The sequence below is a fragment of the Tachypleus tridentatus genome, chromosome 10 (genome assembly GCF_004210375.1).
Source record: "Tachypleus tridentatus isolate NWPU-2018 chromosome 10, ASM421037v1, whole genome shotgun sequence".
NCBI classification, from domain to species: Eukaryota; Metazoa; Arthropoda; class Merostomata; order Xiphosura; family Limulidae; genus Tachypleus; species Tachypleus tridentatus.
In genome coordinates, this window is record NC_134834.1 from 128,761,611 (window position 1) to 128,781,540 (window position 19,930).

The window sequence follows — 19,930 nt, forward strand, 5'->3', positions numbered from 1 at the left end:
TAAAATCAATAAAAAGGCATAATTGACAAGAACTTGATTGAGGGTCTTAACTTAAGAGAGACATATGTGAAGAATAGAAATATATTTTTGTATTTTATAATTTGTTAGAAGTACTTACTCTTTTTCATGTTTCTGTCAAACCTTTTTCTGTTGTTTGTATGTGTTGTTCATATAATCCATAGCATACCCTTTTTATGGTATAATAATATATACATATAGTGTACATCAACTTCATTGATTTACTTCTACAGCTATTTATTGCTGTTTAGCCATAACTAACATTTATCTATGCTTATACTTTTACAAAAAGCTTCTCCTAACATCCCACAAAAATCAAAGCACTAAGTGATGGAGATGACACAGAAAGAAGCTGAGCTATAAATACATCAGTACCTTAAAACGATTCTCTGCCTTACTGTCAGTATATTTGGGATTTTTCAAGAAACTGAGCAAATTCTGTCACAAGAAAATTTCCACAGCATGAAGATGAGTTTAGAGTAGGAATGGTAAAATGAAATACTGCAGAAATATCTAATAACAATCTATATCCATATACAAACTTCTAACATTATTTAATAATCAATATATTGTTGTATTTGTCTACTATTGTATTTTCAATCTTATCTGGTGCTCCTTTGCATTAAGGTGCAAGAAATATTACATAGTTATACATTTCTTTAACTTCGGAGAAAATTTTTTCTTTATTTTTCTTACATTTCAGCAAGAAATAAACAAAAAATAATTCAACAACTGAAAAAAAAATATTACACTGAATTATCCCTTCACCAAAGAAGCAGTATTTATTTCTGCAAAAAATTTTGTTTTTAAAAAATTTTGTTTTTTTTAAAATTTGGTTGTAACACTGAAGATTTTTCCAAATCACTAAAAATCAAATTAAATTTTGGGTGGAAATTAGGTTGGCTGAACTGTCCCTCTTCCATAAAATAGTAGAATTATTCATATTAACTTAAACACCTTATAGTGACTAACAAGCTTAAACAAACCTTATTTGACAATATCTGTCCACAGAATGCAAGATATCCATGGAGAAGACACCTTTATAAAACTAAGAACCAGATATCATGTGTTGTGTGGAATTTTGTAAGGAGGAAGAAGATACAGAATTTACTCTCCATAAACCTGGATATTATAGCAGATTCAGCCACACTGGTGAGCAATTCAGATGTCACAAGAGGTTTAAATTTCTATACTAAATTTTAAAAAAGGGTGTACTGGAAAGCTTGATTTATGTACACACCCACGAAATATCTTCCTTACAAAAAAGTTTTGCAATTATCTGTATCTAACTTAGGTAATTATTATACATTACATATTTACTAAACAAATAATAAAAGGATATATATAGAACATGGTAAGACAAAAGACCCATTACTACCACAGTCAAATCCTATAATATTAAGGATGTTGTCTTAAAGGTCTCTAAAAAACACTAAAAAAACACAAACCTGAAAGTGAGCTTTGTCTTTTTTCCTCTTGCTAAGTCCCTGAATGTCCTTCACAAAGTGTTTCATTCAATCTATAACAGAAATTGTATCGAACTACAAATGTACTGGTAATGAATTATTAATAATAGATACTGTAAACCTTTAATTTTTTTTTTTTGTTAGTTATATATACCACTATTTTATATCTCTATTACACTGCAATCTCCCACAAACTCAACTATAAAGACACTTAAAATACCTGATTACATAGTTTCATAAACAATGAAAACTGTCAGTTTATATACAGAAAGAAAATAGTTTAAAAATATTTAAAAATACAAGAAATGACAGTATATGTTTCACCTAATTAAAAAAATTAAATCTAAGATTGTTAACATGAAACATTTAAAAGTAAATAAATAATTTGTGTGCTTTAATGAACACAACAATATCAGCGTCTTAGATAGAACACTGAGAGAACTCGGATCCCTATTCAACACAAATTTAAATTTCAGATTTGGAAAGTTGGAGAATCGGAAAATAATAATTAGAATATAACATAAGGAACAGAAATAAGCATTTTACATCCATAATATAACAACAGAAGAAAAACAATTAAGTGCCTGTCTTAACAAATATCAATTTTAAAATAAAACTATGCACATACTATTTCCATGTACCTTAAGAGTTCTCTGGACGTAATACTTTTGTTATTATGTTTGTTATATTATTAACATTGAAAAAACAGGTTATTAAATAATTTATTTCAATCCTTTTAACCTCTTCTCAACATAATAAATGTTCTCTAGTACTATTATGTGACTAAATATAAATTAAGTATTGTTAACTTAAATGCTACAGCTTATTTATTTAAAAGGAAATTAAAGATTTATATCTTCACCCAAAAAATGTTATAATGATAAGTCATTATCTATTGTAAAAAGTTTTACAATTATCTGTATCTAACTTAGGTAATGATTATACAACACATACTTACTAAACAAATAATAAAAGGATATATATAGAACATGGTAAGACAAAAGACCCATTACTACCACAGTCAAATCCTATAATATTAAGAATGTTGTTTTAAAGGTCTCTAAAACACTGATCAGAAACTTTGGGCTACTATTTTACCAATGATTAATGGGAATGACCATCACATTAAAATACCTCATGTCTCAAAGATCAAGCATATTCAGTGACAGATTGCAAGTGGGGTACTATTGGGCTAAATTTTATGTTTGAGAAAAGCAAATCCATAATATGTCATGAATGAAATACAAGTTCAAAAGTAAATAAAGCTTTCTACATTAATATAAAGAGTAGCTAACTTAGTAGTGAAAAAATAAAACAAACATGTAATACATAACTTTAAAAACTCCAAATAACTTCACTACTTTCATCACTAAATACAGGAACAATTTTTATTCTAGAACATGTATATGTAATGCAGTTATTTCCATATATACAACAGCAAAACTGAACAGCAAGTTTGTTTGTACAACCTTTCATAAAAAACAATGTCATGTTTCTTGCTATTCAGAAATGTCCATTTTACTTAAAAAGGTTTTAAAATAAATTTTTCATGCATGATAAGTTCAATCTTTACCTTTATCAGAGCAAGTATAGATCAAATTCAACTAGACGTTGTTGAGAATGTTTCTCAAATATGTGACATGGAATAATATAAAACTGAATCAGCTCTTACAAGCAAAATGAGTTTTTTTTCATACTTTGAAATGTATTGAAGTTCAAAAGATACTAACAGTATATGTTTTAGGCTATTGAAAGTCATTTTAGACTACTTAGTGGTACCTCAAATATAAGTTACATACAATTATATTTCATACTTATGCTTTAAAACATTCATAGTGAACTACAAAAATACATCACGCCATTCAGTTTTTGATGAGGCACAAGTTCCATCTGAGAATCTGTCTCTTTCACTCTTCTCTGCATTTTCATTATCATCTGATTGTTTATTTATACCTCCAGCCACATCATTATATTCCACCTTGAATAAATTTCAAAGAAAATTAATGGAAAATAAAATTATACATTTCATTTTACATTGCACATAATAATATTCAAAACCAATAAATTACAAGCAAACACTGAAGTTGAAACAACAAAAGCTAGCTTTAATAAATTTAAATTAACTGTCAAATCAAGAAAAATTCCCTAATTTATGAAATGCCTCTGCTTATTTTGGAGCAAAGCTATACTGAATATTCACAACCTTAGATTCATGACTACCAAAAAAATAGCTTGTCATTGTCTCGCAAACTTTTACTCATACTTCTAAACTTTTGTTTTATGGAACAATTTGTAAAAAGAAAATGATAATTATAATTACAGGCAATGAAACTCACAGTTTCTAGCAAAAAAAATATTTTTCAAACAAAGAGTAATAAATACCTTGAATCTACAAATTACAGAAATGTAGCCTCATGAGGTTAACCTAATCTCACTCAAATTATATATTTTCTTATTATCTCAGCTCAATAAAACTGTAATGTCACCTGGTGCACCTGCTGTTCTGAAAAGAAAAAAAAAAAAAAGTCTGGAAGTGAGGGAATGGGATGGAAGAAAGTCTGATAAACTTTTGTGAATTTCTGTTTAATGCTTGAATAAAGTTGTTGGAAAGGTTCACAAGGATGATGGCATTGTAGAAGGTCCAAAGGAAAATTTGTCCTCCCACTAGGAAACAACAGGATAGAAAAATAAAAATATGAGATCATACTCAGATACAGAATGCTCCAATGATCATCAAAAACGAGCACAATTTTTTCTTTGCTTCTCAAATAATGCAAATTAACCTTCAACATGCTATATTTTAATAAACAATATTCTAGTACTACACAAGGAATTTGAGGATATGTAACAAGAATTAATTTATTTTCACAGGTAAACAAAACTGCATAATACAGAGTAGTCACTTAACTTTTCCCTACTTTTCTACATATTAATTTATTGCATCTTACAAATACTAACAAAGTGAAATCTGATGCACATATACAGCAATTTTATTTCACAAAATAACAAAAATAAAAGACCGACCATGGGGATTTAAATTATTAATTTACAAGAATAAGACAACTAAATATAATTTCTTTGGTCATATTATACATTTAATTCATGTCTCCTGAATAATGAATAATACTTTAGATTTTCTGGGGCAAATTATTTCACACACTAGCAAGTTTGATATTTTCTTTTGGCTTCCTTATTCATCAGTTTAATTTTGGTTGAGAGTTGTTTCTATTTCAACTTTCTTCAACCAGGAGCTATTATACCATGCAATTTTATGTAGTTCTAAAGTTCACATTACAATTAAGAAATTGGATGTTGTGCAATTGCACTTTTACATGCAAATCCCAGATACCTGCTAAAGCACTAAATTTTAATAACAATTGTACATCACATTTTATGTATAATAATGGATGTTACAATAAAATGTAGACTTCAGCATCTTCAGATAAAATTTTAAGAGAAGTTTCCTTCACATCTAATACAAAAGTGTACAATTTTACTAAAATTTTCATTAAATCCAAAAATGAACTTTGTATCCCAAAGTTCAAATAACAAAAATACATAAGATAATGCTTAGAACCCTCTAAAAGACTTTACAATATTGTATACATTTTAACCCATTGTTTCTACAGCTCTGAAAAATTCTTTAAAATAGTCCCTACTCTCAACACAATATCAAGCTTGGATGCACAGACATAATATATGCACGTGCAAACATAAAAACCTATCTAACCACATAAATAACTTACAAAACTTCCACGCACAAAATGTACTACATGAAGCATCAATCAAGATTTGTAAGTTTTAATAATTCAATTACATAAGTGCAGTCAATTTGTTGAGATTAATTATCACACTTGGCAGACTCTGTTTAACAAAACAAGAAGAGTATTCACAACACAATACAATTAGAACTAATACATAACAAACTACATAAACTACTTCCAATGTGAAATGAGCATGATGGGATTTGAATGCAAACTTCAAGAAATTACTTATTTTAACAATAATCTTATTTTCCATTCCATTACATTATTTTCTTTTCCTGGTTTATTAGGGTAACCACCCTAGCACAAATAGTTGTAAATGTTAAATTGTATTTTTGATATATGCATATCTATCAAATGGTTGGGAATTCTCTATAATGAACTAAACAAGTGCTAAACATGTCACCCATTGCACCATGACTTGCAACTGCAGCGAGAAGCCACTGCATTAACATTGCATGCATATATTATCAACATAAAGTGCAATCAACATTGGTATATTCTCAAAGATTACATAAATTCAATTTTTAATGTTAATGCTGACAAAGGAAGCATTAACAATAACTTTTGTGGACACCATCTTTTGACTTGTACATATAAATTAAAAAAGTAAAGTATGAAAGATCAAGTTATAATACAAAAAAAAAGTTTAAAGCATAGATCTAAGGCCTATATTTAGTAGCCCTCAGAATGAATTTTAAATGCTTTTCCTCAACCTTACTTTTAGTCATGTGGTTTGAAAATGATGTTTTCTAAAATAATTACTGTTTTAATGTTGTAACTTTTTCTTCAGTTTAGTTGTTTAATTTCAATCTTGTTCCATGACTGAATTTACTTTTTACATGCACATCTTTAATACGTATAAATGGCTTATTGTGGGTGATAACTCACAAATTTACATAGTACCCTAATTTTATTACACATATTTAATTACACACCTTTCTCCTTCTGGTATCATACTGGCATCTCCATCTTTCTTGTGTATATCCTGCTCCAAAACAATTTTGTTGGAACTCTTTTCAAATGACTTGCAAGTCTCTTCCAGAGACATTGTAACCTTGAAGTCTTTTACATGCCCACAGATCATCTGCAAAAAATGAGTAATATCCACTTCTAGTAGGTTTTCCTGGCAGATTCCATCCACAACTGCTTCAACATCTTGTTTTTCAAGGTGGTGACCTTGATTTACCTAGGTAAATCAGCAAAAACAAAACAAAACATGAATTAAACATCTGCATAATCTTCAACTAAAAATGTTTTTAAGTTGTATTTGTATTTTAGCATGCATATTACTTTAATTGACAATAAAATAGTATTGTAAACATTAATTTTAAGTTTCACACACATATAAATGATATTTTGCTCAGATTCCATCATATATATATATTTTACTTAATAAAAATTAGCAAACCAAATCTGAAACATCAAAAACTAAAGCACGAAAGTTGAAGGGGAAAAAAACATCAGTGAGAAAGAGATATAGCATCTTCTAAATGTGACATTCTCATCTGAAGTTGAAGTTTCAGCTAACGTTTAAATAGCTCTGACAGAAACACTACAAAATCAGGTGGAAATGTAAAGGGAAAAAATGCTCTTTCTGTTGGTTATAAACAGGAATTAAAGAGTAGTATGTGGAACTAGATAAGAACTTTTAAAAGATGTGGGAGAAACCACTCTATGATTTTACAAGATCCTACTTTTTTATGAATCTGCTAAAGGTGCAAAATTCTTATTTCATATTTAGCTTGTATGTATTTCAAATTTGCGTTTCTAATTAGTTGGCTACTTGTAGTGGTGGGCATAATAAAATATTAACTGAGCAATAAGACAACTAGACACACAAAAATCAATATTTAACTTTTTTTCTTTACATTTCCTTTTAAATTAAGAAATTAATATATATAAAATACTAAACTATAAATTACAAGCTATGTCTTGATGACAACTTCATTAACATCTGTAGTAAAATGTTGCTTAATAAAATTTTGAAATAATGCTCCAAAATTTGACTAGTGTACTTTGATCCACTTAGTGAAAAAGGTTAAACATGTACTTTTGTAGTCACTTATTCGAAGACATTCTTTGTCACAATTTATCAACAACAATGTGAATACCAACTGTTGTTGATACATCAAGACAAAGACATACTGGTAAATTGTAAAAAAAACATATGATCATGTCTCAAATAGTCAACTTCTTCAAAACCACAAAGGATCTGACGTATTCAACTCTATCATATGAAGAACACTACAAAAAATTATCACATGATATCTGAGTGTTAATACTTTCTCACTCTGAAAATGTATTTCTGATAGGTACTTATCTTCCTCCCCTCACCTAAATCTTTCTTAATCCTGGTCTGCCATTTAAGCATCGTTAAAAAAATATTTTGTAAAACTGCACCAACAGTTTTGCACCATTTCAGAATATGTGCTGATAATGCGACTACTTCTCATCAAGCATACAGGTAGCTCCCTCAACTATTCAAGAACAATCCTAACTTTTAAAAAATTGTGCAGGCACAAACTATAAACCCAAGAATCTTAGTGAGAGGAAGGGTGTAAAAGTAGATGAGAGAATATAAGTAGTTACTGGGAGTATGTTTTCAGATTAAGAAAGTGTTAGATTCTGAAACATTACAACCTTCCTCTCACACAAAGCTGGAATCATACATTGCCAAGTTGGAAGGACTAGTGAAGGTACATCAATCGTACACCAAACTGAAATCAACTGCACTGAAAGAACAGGTATACTAGAATATGAAAATAAAGTGTACTGATGGGATACCACACTATTTCTGGAACAGGAATAAATAGTGATATAATTGGGTCTGAACTGAATTGACAGGCACAATAAAAGATATATAGCACTGAATCACTATAGGAAATACTGGATAACTATGACAAGATACAGTAAGGAGTTGAGAAAAATAGGAAGGCTTGTGTGTATGCAATGTTAAGGAAAGTGCCTTTGGTTACATTTGTTTATGCCAAGTGTCGTCAATCTGGAAAAAACATTCAGTGGAAACACCTCATATAAGACTTAGCAATAAAAAAAAAACATCAGGGTGAAGTGCCCTGGACATGTAGGATTCATAACTAGACCTCTGTCCACATCAATTATAAGAAACAAGATGCAATACCAAACATAGTGACAGTGAGTTGTATCATAATGCCAGTAAATGAGCTAGAGAAAAAACAGCAATAAGTAGCTAGGGCTTGAAAAGCACAAAAATGTATTTGGGATAGGCCAAGTGCAGTTTGCCTAAGCAAAAAACATCCAGAAGTGCCTTGCATAAGAAACATATGATCTGTTCAGTCAAAAACATCCAGGAGCAGCATCTTGGATACTGAATATTATTGTACAATTCATTATTTTGTACTGTAACCATAAGAAAAACTACAGCTCTCTTTTTCACTTAGTGGATACACATGGGCTAGAAAGTGGTTTTCCAACACCCACTCGAGAAGAAATCTTTATGACCTACCACTCTGACAAGTTAGAACCAGAAGTGGTAAGGACTCCCATTCTCCACTAGAAGAAACGTAGCAAAGAAGGAGGCCAGAAGAACAACACACTGAGGACAGTGCAATGGGTGTCCATAATTCCCTATTTGAAAAGCAGATAAAGCCTGAGTGGGGATGGGCAGAAAAAACAACATACATACATACATACATTATGAGTGAGAGAGAGATACATATACAAGCTGCCAGTAGTTTTACAGACTTACAGAAACATCCCATATCAATATAATTATTGAATTCTAGTGCAAGTATAACATGGAGCACATCTGACCATATAAGACCTGTCAGCATGCGAGACCCTGAAATACATTATTTATCAACTAAAAATATGTGTGAAAAGTAATATTCTGGTCTAGCACAGTCAAAGGTGATGAGACGTGTAGAATCATCACAGAAGGCAAACAATACCTATCCTAGGTCATGCATATAATGTGCAACAAACGTATAGTGAGGTATTCACATTCGAGCCTGAATGATATCCTCCAAAGACTGGCAAACAGATAAAAGTGATAGTTATATGATGATGAGAAGAAACATTGTGTTATTGGCGACCTTCTACGGACAAACCGAATAAGCAATCATACAAGTTGATAAACTTAACCAGTGAGTACAATGGGGACATAGGGAATCCTTGGAATAAATAGACAGAAATAACAACATGAATCGAGGTATTATGGACCACACAACATCTTAGGGAACAAATTGGAACAGCTGATACAAACAAACTCTGATCAAACAACCAGGCAAAGAACTGGTAAATAAGATATACAAAAGGACAGGAAGGATGAAAGCCACAGCAAATGGACCAAGATATGAAGAAAACCACTGCCTCTGGTATAAAGACAAGGAGAAAGGAAGAATGGAATGGAAGAGGAAAGATGCTACATGATGAGCAAGTCGATGCTGATGCAAAAGCCACATGAGCAAGTGGAATTCAGTGACAATGGTATGAACTATATCTGATTGCAATTGTCAGAGGAGAGACTGAGACAAAGGAAAGGCCAGGGATGTTGCTCCAGTAAAGGCAAAAGTAGAGGGAACCATGTCTGAGCAGGCCAATACAGAGTAGTGAGAAAGAAAAAGTTGTCATCTGGATAAGGGGAAAAGACTCTGAAGAAGAGTCTGATTTGAGTGCAGATACATAAGTGAAGACTACTAGGTAGTTCTAGTAGGCCCAGTGAAGAAGATTCATAGTCTGAAAATAAAGATCTAAATTTAGTTATCCTTGCTTAGTGATATAGCTGATAACAGTGGAATAATCAGTTTGAACCACAACCACCTGGCAAACCACCTTGCAGAGGAAATAATACAGAGTCCAATAAACTGCAAAACGTTCCAGGATATATCAAATGGAAAGAAGTCTCCTCAATAAACAACCAACCAGAAATCTCTTGGGAATTGAGGAAAGCTCCCCTCACCCAATCCACACTTGGTATATGAAGATAAGCAACCATCATGATTTGATCATTCAGAGTTCCAGGGAAAAAAAAACCCTCTTAAAGGTAATACCCATGGTAAAGCACAGTGACTTCAGTTAAAAAGTTCAACTTGGACAATTCTATAACAGGTCTCCAAACATCTGTCTTTTGAGGGACAACAATTAGATGGGAATTACACTCAAGGGGAATGAGTAACACCCATTTGGCAGCCCCTTTGTGTAGTAAATCTTGAACAGACCAATCTTTGAAGAAAAATGATCCCAAAGAGGAGGAAGGAAGGAAATAGATAGATAGGTAGAAACCTTCAGACAGAACTTAGAGCCCACTAGAATTGTCATGAAGTACAGCAATATAAATTAATAAACAACATTTGACATACAAAACCATTATGGAACTTATATGTTAAAAAACAATTATCAAACTTACAAGTCCACTAAAGAAAAGGATAAAGGACACAACAGAAAAACCTATCTTGGAGGAAAAGACAACAAGTTAACAATAAGAAAATTTGACTCAAATTTCATTAGTAATGAAAAACGAAATTACAACTTAATCCTTTTGCTACAGGCTCAGTATAATATACACAAGTTCTACACATTTGCACATGTCAAGTATTTATGCTAACTTTTGACACAACGTTCATATCTTCACTAAATTAGGTAGGTATTTAGTAAAGATTACAGGTATTTTGTATAAAAAGAATCAGATTTTTTTTATGAAATATTTATGCTAAAGATTTGTTAGTGGAAATAGAGTCTGTTTTGTTACTAGTCTGACTACAATGTGTTAAGATCTGGAAATTTTTTATATCTCAGTGGTTGGTTGGTTGATTTCGTGTTTTATGGCACAAAGGAGCTAGGCTATCTGCGCCCAACATCCGGAAAAAAAGGTAAAATTAAAGTAAATGTAGTAAAATTCATAAAAGGACATGAAAGTATAACAAAACAGCAAGTAAAAACATAAATAGCATAAAACCAATGTTTACATCTAGTCTACAACGTTAAGAGAAAAACTACAGTAACAAAAGTCGTAACGAGCTGTCTGTAGCATAATGGTAATTATCATAACCCGCCAAGAAGACTAACAGGTAAGTACAAGAACCACCGTCAGTCACCTGAAGTTGGCCTTTCCAGTCCTGGTTCTGGGTTATGTGTCATTACAGCCACTATCAAAAAGTAGGTAATAAAAGTGTTAAAAGACATGTAGCAAAATTGTAATAAAAACTCGCCAGGACGACTGACGAGTAGTTTAAACAGCAGCATTAGTCACCTGAAGTTGGCCTTTCCAGTTCTGGAATTTAATGTTATGGCCATTTTCTAATTTCAAATTGAACTAGAGAGATTGTGACTCTTAAAGTGGAACCACAATAAAAAAAATTAAATGAAGAAATATAAAACATTTAAATGACATTAAAAAGATTAATGGCTGTTAAAAAACTAAAACATTATCAATGTGGACAGTGTCACCTTCACCAATAACACTGTCTAATGTTATGGAAAACCTTGGGACAGAACATGTTTAAAATAGTGCCGTTGAGAGTCATAAGGATGGCAAGAAAGTACAATGTAGCTTATAGTAATCTGAGTGTTATACAAACTACACATCGGTGCATCAGTTCCAGATAAAAGGAAACGATGTGTTAAAAAACTGCGACCAATGCGTAGTCCAGTCAGAACAACTTCCTCCTTCCGAACCTTACGGAAGCAAGGCAGCCAAACTCCACTATAGGGTTTTATTTGGAAAATAAATACTGATGAGAGAGAAAGTTCCATATCAGGTTTTCTTTAATCGTTTTTTTCAACATGCATTACTCTTACAAGTAAACCTTCAACTTCTTTACAGACATCCTAAAATATAGTAGTATCTTTTAACATCAAAACAGTTTACATAAAACTTACCATCATGTCCAACTTCTGTCAGGATTTTACAGTCTCATGAGGCGTGTCCATTTTCCCCATACTTGAAGCAACCAGATTCACTTCTCCTGTCCCCACCTACACTAGGACAATCTTGTGACATGTGCCCATCTTCACCACACTTACAACATCCTGTTAAGATGGTTAAAGGAATACTATGTAACTATATGCATGTATTGTCACCCTAACTGAAAATAAATTAAAACTTAAGACAGAATTTAAGAAGAATATAATGTTACATATTTTTCATGTTGATTTAAAAAATTTATAATAATCTATATTAGTGTTGCAAGTTGAAAGGATTAGTTAGATTTGATACATTCTCAAACTAAGGAGTCATGTTAAAGCAGAAATTTAAATTCTAACAAAGTAACAGGATGCAGAAACTAAAACCATGTTCAAAACAACTTACAAAAATTTTCCCCCAGAAAATTTAAATGTAAAAGATGAGCCACAGTGAACCCCGTAATAAAGATTGTATTGTTCTATAATTCTGTGTAAAAACTTCAAAAAACTTAATTAATATACTAGAGGAAATGAAGCTACTTCAATATCACTCACTACTCATGTCTAACCAAAGTGACATGTAACCGTCGCTCATGTTTCTATGGCAACAGGTTACAAGTTATAAAATCTTATATTAGTAGTTTTAACATTCTAAAGTCTGGGCAGCATCCAGCCTAATCAGGTAAGGATACTGATTCTAACCTAAGTATCTGCAAGAGCTAAGTCATTAGAATCAATAAGTTAATAGAATTCCCAATTTTCAAATATGAACAACTTTAGACAATAAGAAGCCTTGATATTATGAAATTTTCTGATTAACACCATTTTTAAAATCACATTTAACATGAAGTGAACTAGTAGCCAGGAATCTGAACAAAGGGAGAAGAATTTACACTTGGAAGACCTCATTATATATCAAGATCCTTATCAGATACCTGCCAAAAAAGGTCTTTTACTGGAGACAGTAACATGAGACTACTTTTAAAAGTCTGCAAGAGCAAGAACTTGGTAGACACCCTCTTGACACTGGTCTTTTCCATGAAAGTCCATGGAATGGTAGATGCAACTTAGATAAATATAATACCAAGGATACCCCAAGCAACCTTGCAGAAGACCCTAACTTGACAGTGAGGACTGGTAATGCCAGGGCAAAAGGATTGACCACTTTTTTTTATTATTATTATTACCCTAAACCATATGCAAATTTTGGAAAATTCATATACCGTAGGAGGCAACGCCAGCTGTCTGGCAGGATCCAATGAAAGAGAAATGGGTGCTGAAAAAGAAAATATACTTACCCTACTCAAAGGCAGTGTGAAGATTGAAAAAAATAGATTAGAGTTAAAACTCAGCAGGAAATAAAGCAGGTTTTATGAAAGACATGTGAGAATCATACACATGTACTAACATACAGATAATATCCAAACTGAAGGAGTTGGCTTATCCACACTGTAATAGTAGCAGGCAACAGATCTAGACAATGAGGGGTCCAACGGTAGAATAAAAAAATAGCAGGAGCCCTTAAAATACGTACGTGCCAAATAACACCAAGACAAGATGCAGAAGATGAGTCTAAATGAGTATATAGGAAAGAAACAGGAGGGAGGGAAATAGGATGAAAAGTACAATCACCATTCCAAGTAACAGAAGTCTTAGAAAAGAAGCCAGGTCTGGGTAAAGTAAGTACAAGTACAATGTAAGACTGTGAAAAACACTAATGATATTAAAATCAGACCAATGGAGACCATAGGTAAGGAGATGGAAATATGTCTAGAAGCCAATAATTCAAACAGAGCATGTGTCAGAGAATATAAAATCATTGTCATGTTCCAACGAGGCATGAAAATGGTCGGAATAAAGTGGGGAAGGCAAAATGTAGAAAACCAAGCTATCCAATAACCAGCTAGAGTGAAGATTGATAGTCCATAGCTAAACAACCACGTGAAAAGGACTGAGCGGTGAATCACCATAGAACAGGAAGGAAGTGGTAGACAAAACAGTGGTGAAAAGTTTGCCACTTCTGTTGACAGAAAGAAGAAAAAAAAAAATGAAGGACAAGAGAAATGTGATATAGAAAGTGGTACACATTTGGAAAGTATAGATGGTTATGGACCAGGCAAATCCCATATATGAAGATGAAAGGATAACACCCCTAGATGAACACAATGTGTGATTTTTATTTTCCAACTTTCCAAATCTGAAATTTAAATTTGTGTTGAATAGGGATCCGAGCTCTCTGGGCAGTGCTAAATTCATTTTCTGTCAATAATAGGAAGAATATGTTTGTATATCAAGAAAGATGTGGATCAGTATTCTATCTGAGACAATATCACCATATTGTTGTGTTCATTAAAGCACACAAATTATTTATTTACTTTTAGATGTTTCATGATAACAATCTTAGATTTAATTTTTTTAATTAGGTGAAACATATACTGTCATTTCTTGTAATTTTATATAATATTTCTAAAGTATTTTCTTTCTGTATGTAAACTGACAGTGTTCATTGTTTATGAAACTATGTAATCAGGTTTTTAAGTGTCTTTATAGTTGACTGTGTGGGAGATTGCAGTGTAATAGAGATATAAAATAGTGGTATATATAACTGACAAAAACACTTTGTGAAGGACATGGACTTAGCAAGAGGAAATACAAAGCTCACTTTCAGGTTTGTGTTTTTAGAGACCTTTAAGACAACATCCTTAATATTATAGGATTTGACTGTGGTAGTAATGGGTATTTTGTCTTACCATGTTCTATATATATCCTTTTATTATTTGTTTAGTAAATATGTAATGTATAATAATTACCTAAGTTAGATACAGATAATTGCAAAACTTTTTTGTAAGGAAGATATTTTGTGGGTGTGTACATAAATCAAGCTTTCCAGTACACCCTTTTTTAAAATTTAGTATAGTAATTTAAACCTCTTGTGACATCTGAATTGCTCACCAGTGTGGCTGAATCTGCTATAATATCCAGGTTTATGGAGAGTAAATTCTGTATCTTCTTCCTCCTTACAAAATTCCACACAACACATGATATCTGGTTCTTAGTTTTATAAAGGTGTCTTCTCCATGGATATCTTGCATTCTGTGGACAGATATTGTCAAATAAGGCTTGTTTAAGCTTGTTAGTCACTATAAGGTGTTTAAGTTAATATGAATAATTCTACTATTTTATGGAAGAGGGACAGTTCAGCCAACCTTCTAAACTCTGTATCTTCATAGCTGCTTACTATTAATAGACAAGTTCTTTTGGCAGTGAATTTTATTTTTGATGTTATTAAATCAAGATTTTGGGCTGTACCCTGTATACTGGAAATTGTAACATCCTTTTCTAGCCTACCTAATTTCCACCCAAATTTAATTTGATTTTAGTGATTTGGAAAAACTTCAGTGTTACAACCAAATTTTAAAAACAAAATTTTTGGTGAAGGGATAATTCAGTGTAATATTTTTTTTTTCAGTTGTTGAATTATTTTTTGTTTATTTCTTGCTGAAATGTAAGAAAAATAAAGAAAAAATTTTCTCCAGTTAAAGAAATGTATAACTATGTAATATTTCTTGCACCTTAATGCAAAGGAGCACCAGATAAGATTGAAAATACAATAGTAGACAAATACAACAATATATTGATTATTAAATAATGTTAGAAGTTTGTATATGGATATAGATTGTTATTAGATATTTCTGCAGTATTTCATTTTACCATTCCTACTCGAAACTCATCTTCATGCTGTGGAAATTTTCTTGTGACAGAATTTGCTCAGTTTCTTGAAAAATCCCAAATATACTGACAGTAAGGCAGAGAATCGTTTTAAGGTACTGATGTATTTATAGCTCAGCTTCTTTCTGTGTCATCTCCATCACTTAGTGCTTTGATTTTTGTGGGATGTTAGGAGAAGCTTTTTGTAAAACTATAAGCATAGATAAATGTTAGTTATGGCTAAACAGCAATAAATAGCTGTAGAAGTAAATCAATGAAGTTGATGTACACTATATGTATATATTATTATACCATAAAAAGGGTATGCTATGGATTATATGAACAACACATACAAACAACAGAAAAAGGTTTGACAGAAACATGAAAAAAGAGTAAGTACTTCTAACAAATTATAAAATACAAAAATATATTTCTATTCTTCACATATGTCTCTCTTAAGTTAAGACCCTCAATCAAGTTCTTCTCAATTATGCCTTTTTATTGATTTTACATCTGTAAACAAACCATTGCAATTTTTTTGCTACTTGTTCTTGAGTAAAATATTACAGTGATGAACATATACTTGATGGAATTTTAAAACAAAAATTACAAAAATTAATTAATATATTGTTTTATGACATTAAAATTTGTTTTCACTTTAGTTTCAATCCATTTCATAACTTTGCTAAATATGTTAAACTGTTGCCAGCTAACTTGATTATTAATCCTCCATTACTAACAAGTAATATTCATTTCCAATATTTTATTACATATACATACCAACTTCTCCAATTCCATGAACCAACTGGTGGTTCTTCCTTGTTGTTGAAGCTCTAGATGATATAGAAATGTTGTCCAGTTTGTGTCATGGTCTGAGAACCCTGAACCAAAAAGCGAGGTCAAAAGTATAAAAAAAGTTGTCATTCTCTTTGGCATAGAGTGATTTACTTAAATTATTGACAAAACATGGTTATATTTTCTGGGGAAAGATAATTAGTAAAATAAGTTATGACTAAAACAGTTTCAGTCTAAATGATTTCAGTTATCAATCCTGAGAGTAAAACCTGTAAAACTAAGCACAGTTTAGCATAAACATCAACTGTTACAGTCTGCACATCATCCCTTATTTCTGTTTTATTTTAATAAAGATTTTGTTAATTGTACACACTTGCCCCTTATTTTATATACACTAAAAAACTTGTTAAATACAGTACCCCATACTTCCTGGACAAATTTGCTGTTATCAGTAGATCACATCAAAGTATCACACACGTACACTACATTATTTTTTTCTTTGTTTGTTTTACATATCCAATCCATATCATGTATTCAACCTAGAATTTGAATTAGGATATAATCAAAGCCAAATCACAATGACCATAACTTACACATATAGACAATATAAGAATGAGATGATTTAAATTGCATGATTTACATGCCTGACTGTTGGAGTGAGATTGAGCACCATGGTGAGAGCAAAAGAGCTGTCTGAGGCCTTGAGAAAGAAAATTGTAGCAGCTTATGAGTCTGGTAAGGGATTTAAAAAGATCCCAAAAGATTTTGAAATCAGCCATTCCACTGTCTGGAAAATAGTTAACAAGTGGAGGACTTTCAAAACAACTGCCAACATGCCCAGGTCTGGTCGTCTAAGCAAGTTCACCCCGAGAGCAGACCGCAAGATGCTATAGGAGGTCTCCATACACTTTAAAATGTCAGCACGGGATTTACAGCAGGTTCTGGCTACTGTTGATGTGAAAGTGCATGCCTCTACAATCAGAAAGAGACTGCACAAGTTTAACTTACATGGGAGGTGTGCAAGGAGGAAACCTTTCCTCTCTAAGAGAAACATCAAGGCCAGACGACAGGCCTATGAAAATATCTAGATCAGCAAGACACAGTGAAGTGTATAAAATGAGCACGAGCTATTTTATTCTGTTGATTTTACTTCCCTGGCAGTTGTCTACCAGTTTACACATAGAAGATTTCAAACAATTCAACAGTGAAATTTGTCACTGGTAGGCTCACACTTGAGATTATATTATCAGTCATTTGCAAGGTAAAATACTTATATAACAACAAGATCATTAAACACTGTAAAGTCAAAACAACGAACATTTCAAAGAGAAATATCTTAAATATTCTTAACAGAAGCAGAACAATTTGCACAGCACAGCACTTAGGAAAGGAACAGAGTCCCAACACCACACCCCAGACCACTCTGTACCATCTCCCTTATTCACAATGTTAAAGCTGTGATTAGGGAAAAACAAAAACAATCACTGCGATAAAACCAGCATTATTAACAAAATAGTATACCCACCTGGCCTGGTGGGTTAAGGTGTTTGACTCGTAATCTGAGAGTCACGGATTCAAATCCCAGTTGCCCCAAATATGCTTGCCCTTTCAGCCATGGGGATGTTATAATGTAAAGTCAATCCCACTATTTGTTGGTAAAAGAGTAGCCCAAACATTGGCAGTGGGTGGTGATGACTAGCTGCCCTCCCTCTAAATTAGGGAAGCTCTCATGTAGCTTCGTGTGAAATTCAAAAACAAATAATATACTAGACTTATAAAGATTTACAATCCAAATATTAATACAACCACATTTCTGAACAACAACTGTTTATCAAAGTAAGAAACATAGCTAAACATACTGGAATAATTACAGGTCCTTTTGCCCCAACAAGAAAGTTTGTAAAGTTATGTGATCTCCACGATCAGCCTTCTCATCCTGTGTAATTAAGTTTAGCACTATCATAGATACAATGAAAATTACCATTCAAAACTAAACTGTTAAGCATTTTATAGAAGGAATTTGATGTGCAACTGTTTCTCTTAACAGAGAAGTTTAGCCAATATATGAACCAAATGAAATAATCCAGATATGAATAATCATTCAAATTAAGTTAACCACTGATCTCACATAAGAGTAGTGCTTTCACTGATATTTACTTTGAGTATGTAGAGAATAATAATAATAATAAAAAAGTCTGAGGACAACTCTCTCTTAATATACTGAAGTTAGCAATTCTTACATTCTTGGTCTGTAAAATAAATATGCATAGTCTCACAAGTAACAGTGATTATACCATCCAAAACAACTACCCTTCATGAAGATGTTACTCTCTTACAATAATATTAAAGATACCTTCAAGATACAATGCATTCAAAGCTTATTATTATTACAAATCTTCTTGGATTAGAGAAATTTCACACTTTTTCTCTTTTTAATGGAGATTTTCTTAAAACCAGTTTCTATTTAATAAAAATGCATAAAAAATCTGTGTTTTGTAATATTAATCTAAATATTTTTGCATAAATCAGTTGAAAGATATAACAGATCTTTTTTGAATATATTTTTATTAAAGGGTAAAAATGACCATCAACACTAAACTAAAAAAAACAGTTCAATATACCAATAAAGAAATGTATAAAACTTGATTAAAAAGATGGCCCTCTTCTGCAATGTAATTAAATTGAATTTGGGTGGTAATTAGGTAGGCTAGAAAAGGATGTCACAATTTCTAGTATACAGGGTACAGCCCAAAATCTTGATTTATTAACATCAAAAATAAAATTCACTGCCAAAAGAACTTGTCTATTAATAGTAAGCAGCTATGAAGATACAGAGTTTAGAAGGTTGGCTGAACTGTCCCTCTTCCATAAAATAGTAGAATTATTCATATTAACTTAAACACCTTATAGTGACTAACAAGCTTAAACAAACCTTATTTGACAATATCTGTCCACAGAATGCAAGATATCCATGGAGAAGACATCTTTATAAAACTAAGAACCAGATATCATGTGTTGTGTGGAATTTTGTAAGGAGGAAATAAGATACAGAATTTACTCTCCATAAACCTGGATATTATAGCAGATTCAGCCACACTGGTGAGCAATTCAGATGTCACAAGAGGTTTAAATTTCTATACTAAATTTAAAAAAATGGTGTACTGGAAAGCTTGATTTATGTACACACCCACGAAATATCTTCCTTACAAAAAAGTTTTGCAATTATCTGTATCTAACTTAGGTAATTATTATACATTACATATTTACTAAACAAATAATAAAAGGATATATATA

The 19,930-nt window shown here is 31.8% G+C and overlaps 2 protein-coding genes across 9 annotated transcripts in view; one reads left to right on the forward strand and one right to left on the reverse strand.

The window, feature by feature from the left end:
- Positions 1 to 1,170, forward strand: part of LOC143230287 (uncharacterized) — a 75,965-nt gene extending 74,795 nt beyond the window's left edge. For both annotated transcript variants that reach the window (XM_076463555.1, XM_076463556.1), the window contains one exon: positions 1,030 to 1,170. The gene's annotated coding sequence lies outside the window, so the exon portion shown is untranslated. The remainder of the gene's footprint in view (positions 1 to 1,029) is intronic.
- The window catches only part of LOC143230284 (uncharacterized), a 28,035-nt gene that overhangs the window by 6,239 nt on the left and 1,866 nt on the right, over positions 1 to 19,930 (reverse strand). The window contains exons 2-7 of one of the 7 annotated variants that reach the window (XR_013016326.1): positions 16,622 to 16,722; positions 15,086 to 15,226; positions 6,187 to 6,437; positions 3,971 to 3,987; positions 3,337 to 3,462; positions 1,515 to 1,537 (exon numbers count right to left, since the gene is read on the reverse strand). Coding sequence is in view for 2 of the 7 variants with exons in the window: in XM_076463535.1 (XP_076319650.1) it covers positions 3,432 to 3,462; positions 6,187 to 6,437; positions 15,086 to 15,226; positions 16,622 to 16,639 (441 nt within the window). In the remaining 5 variants the exon portion in view is untranslated. Of the gene's footprint in view, positions 1 to 1,486; positions 1,538 to 3,298; positions 3,463 to 3,866; positions 3,988 to 6,186; positions 6,438 to 15,085; positions 15,227 to 16,621; positions 16,723 to 19,930 lie in introns of those variants that run through there. The other 6 variants (XR_013016324.1, XR_013016327.1, XR_013016323.1 and 3 more) reach the window with 6 other exon arrangements.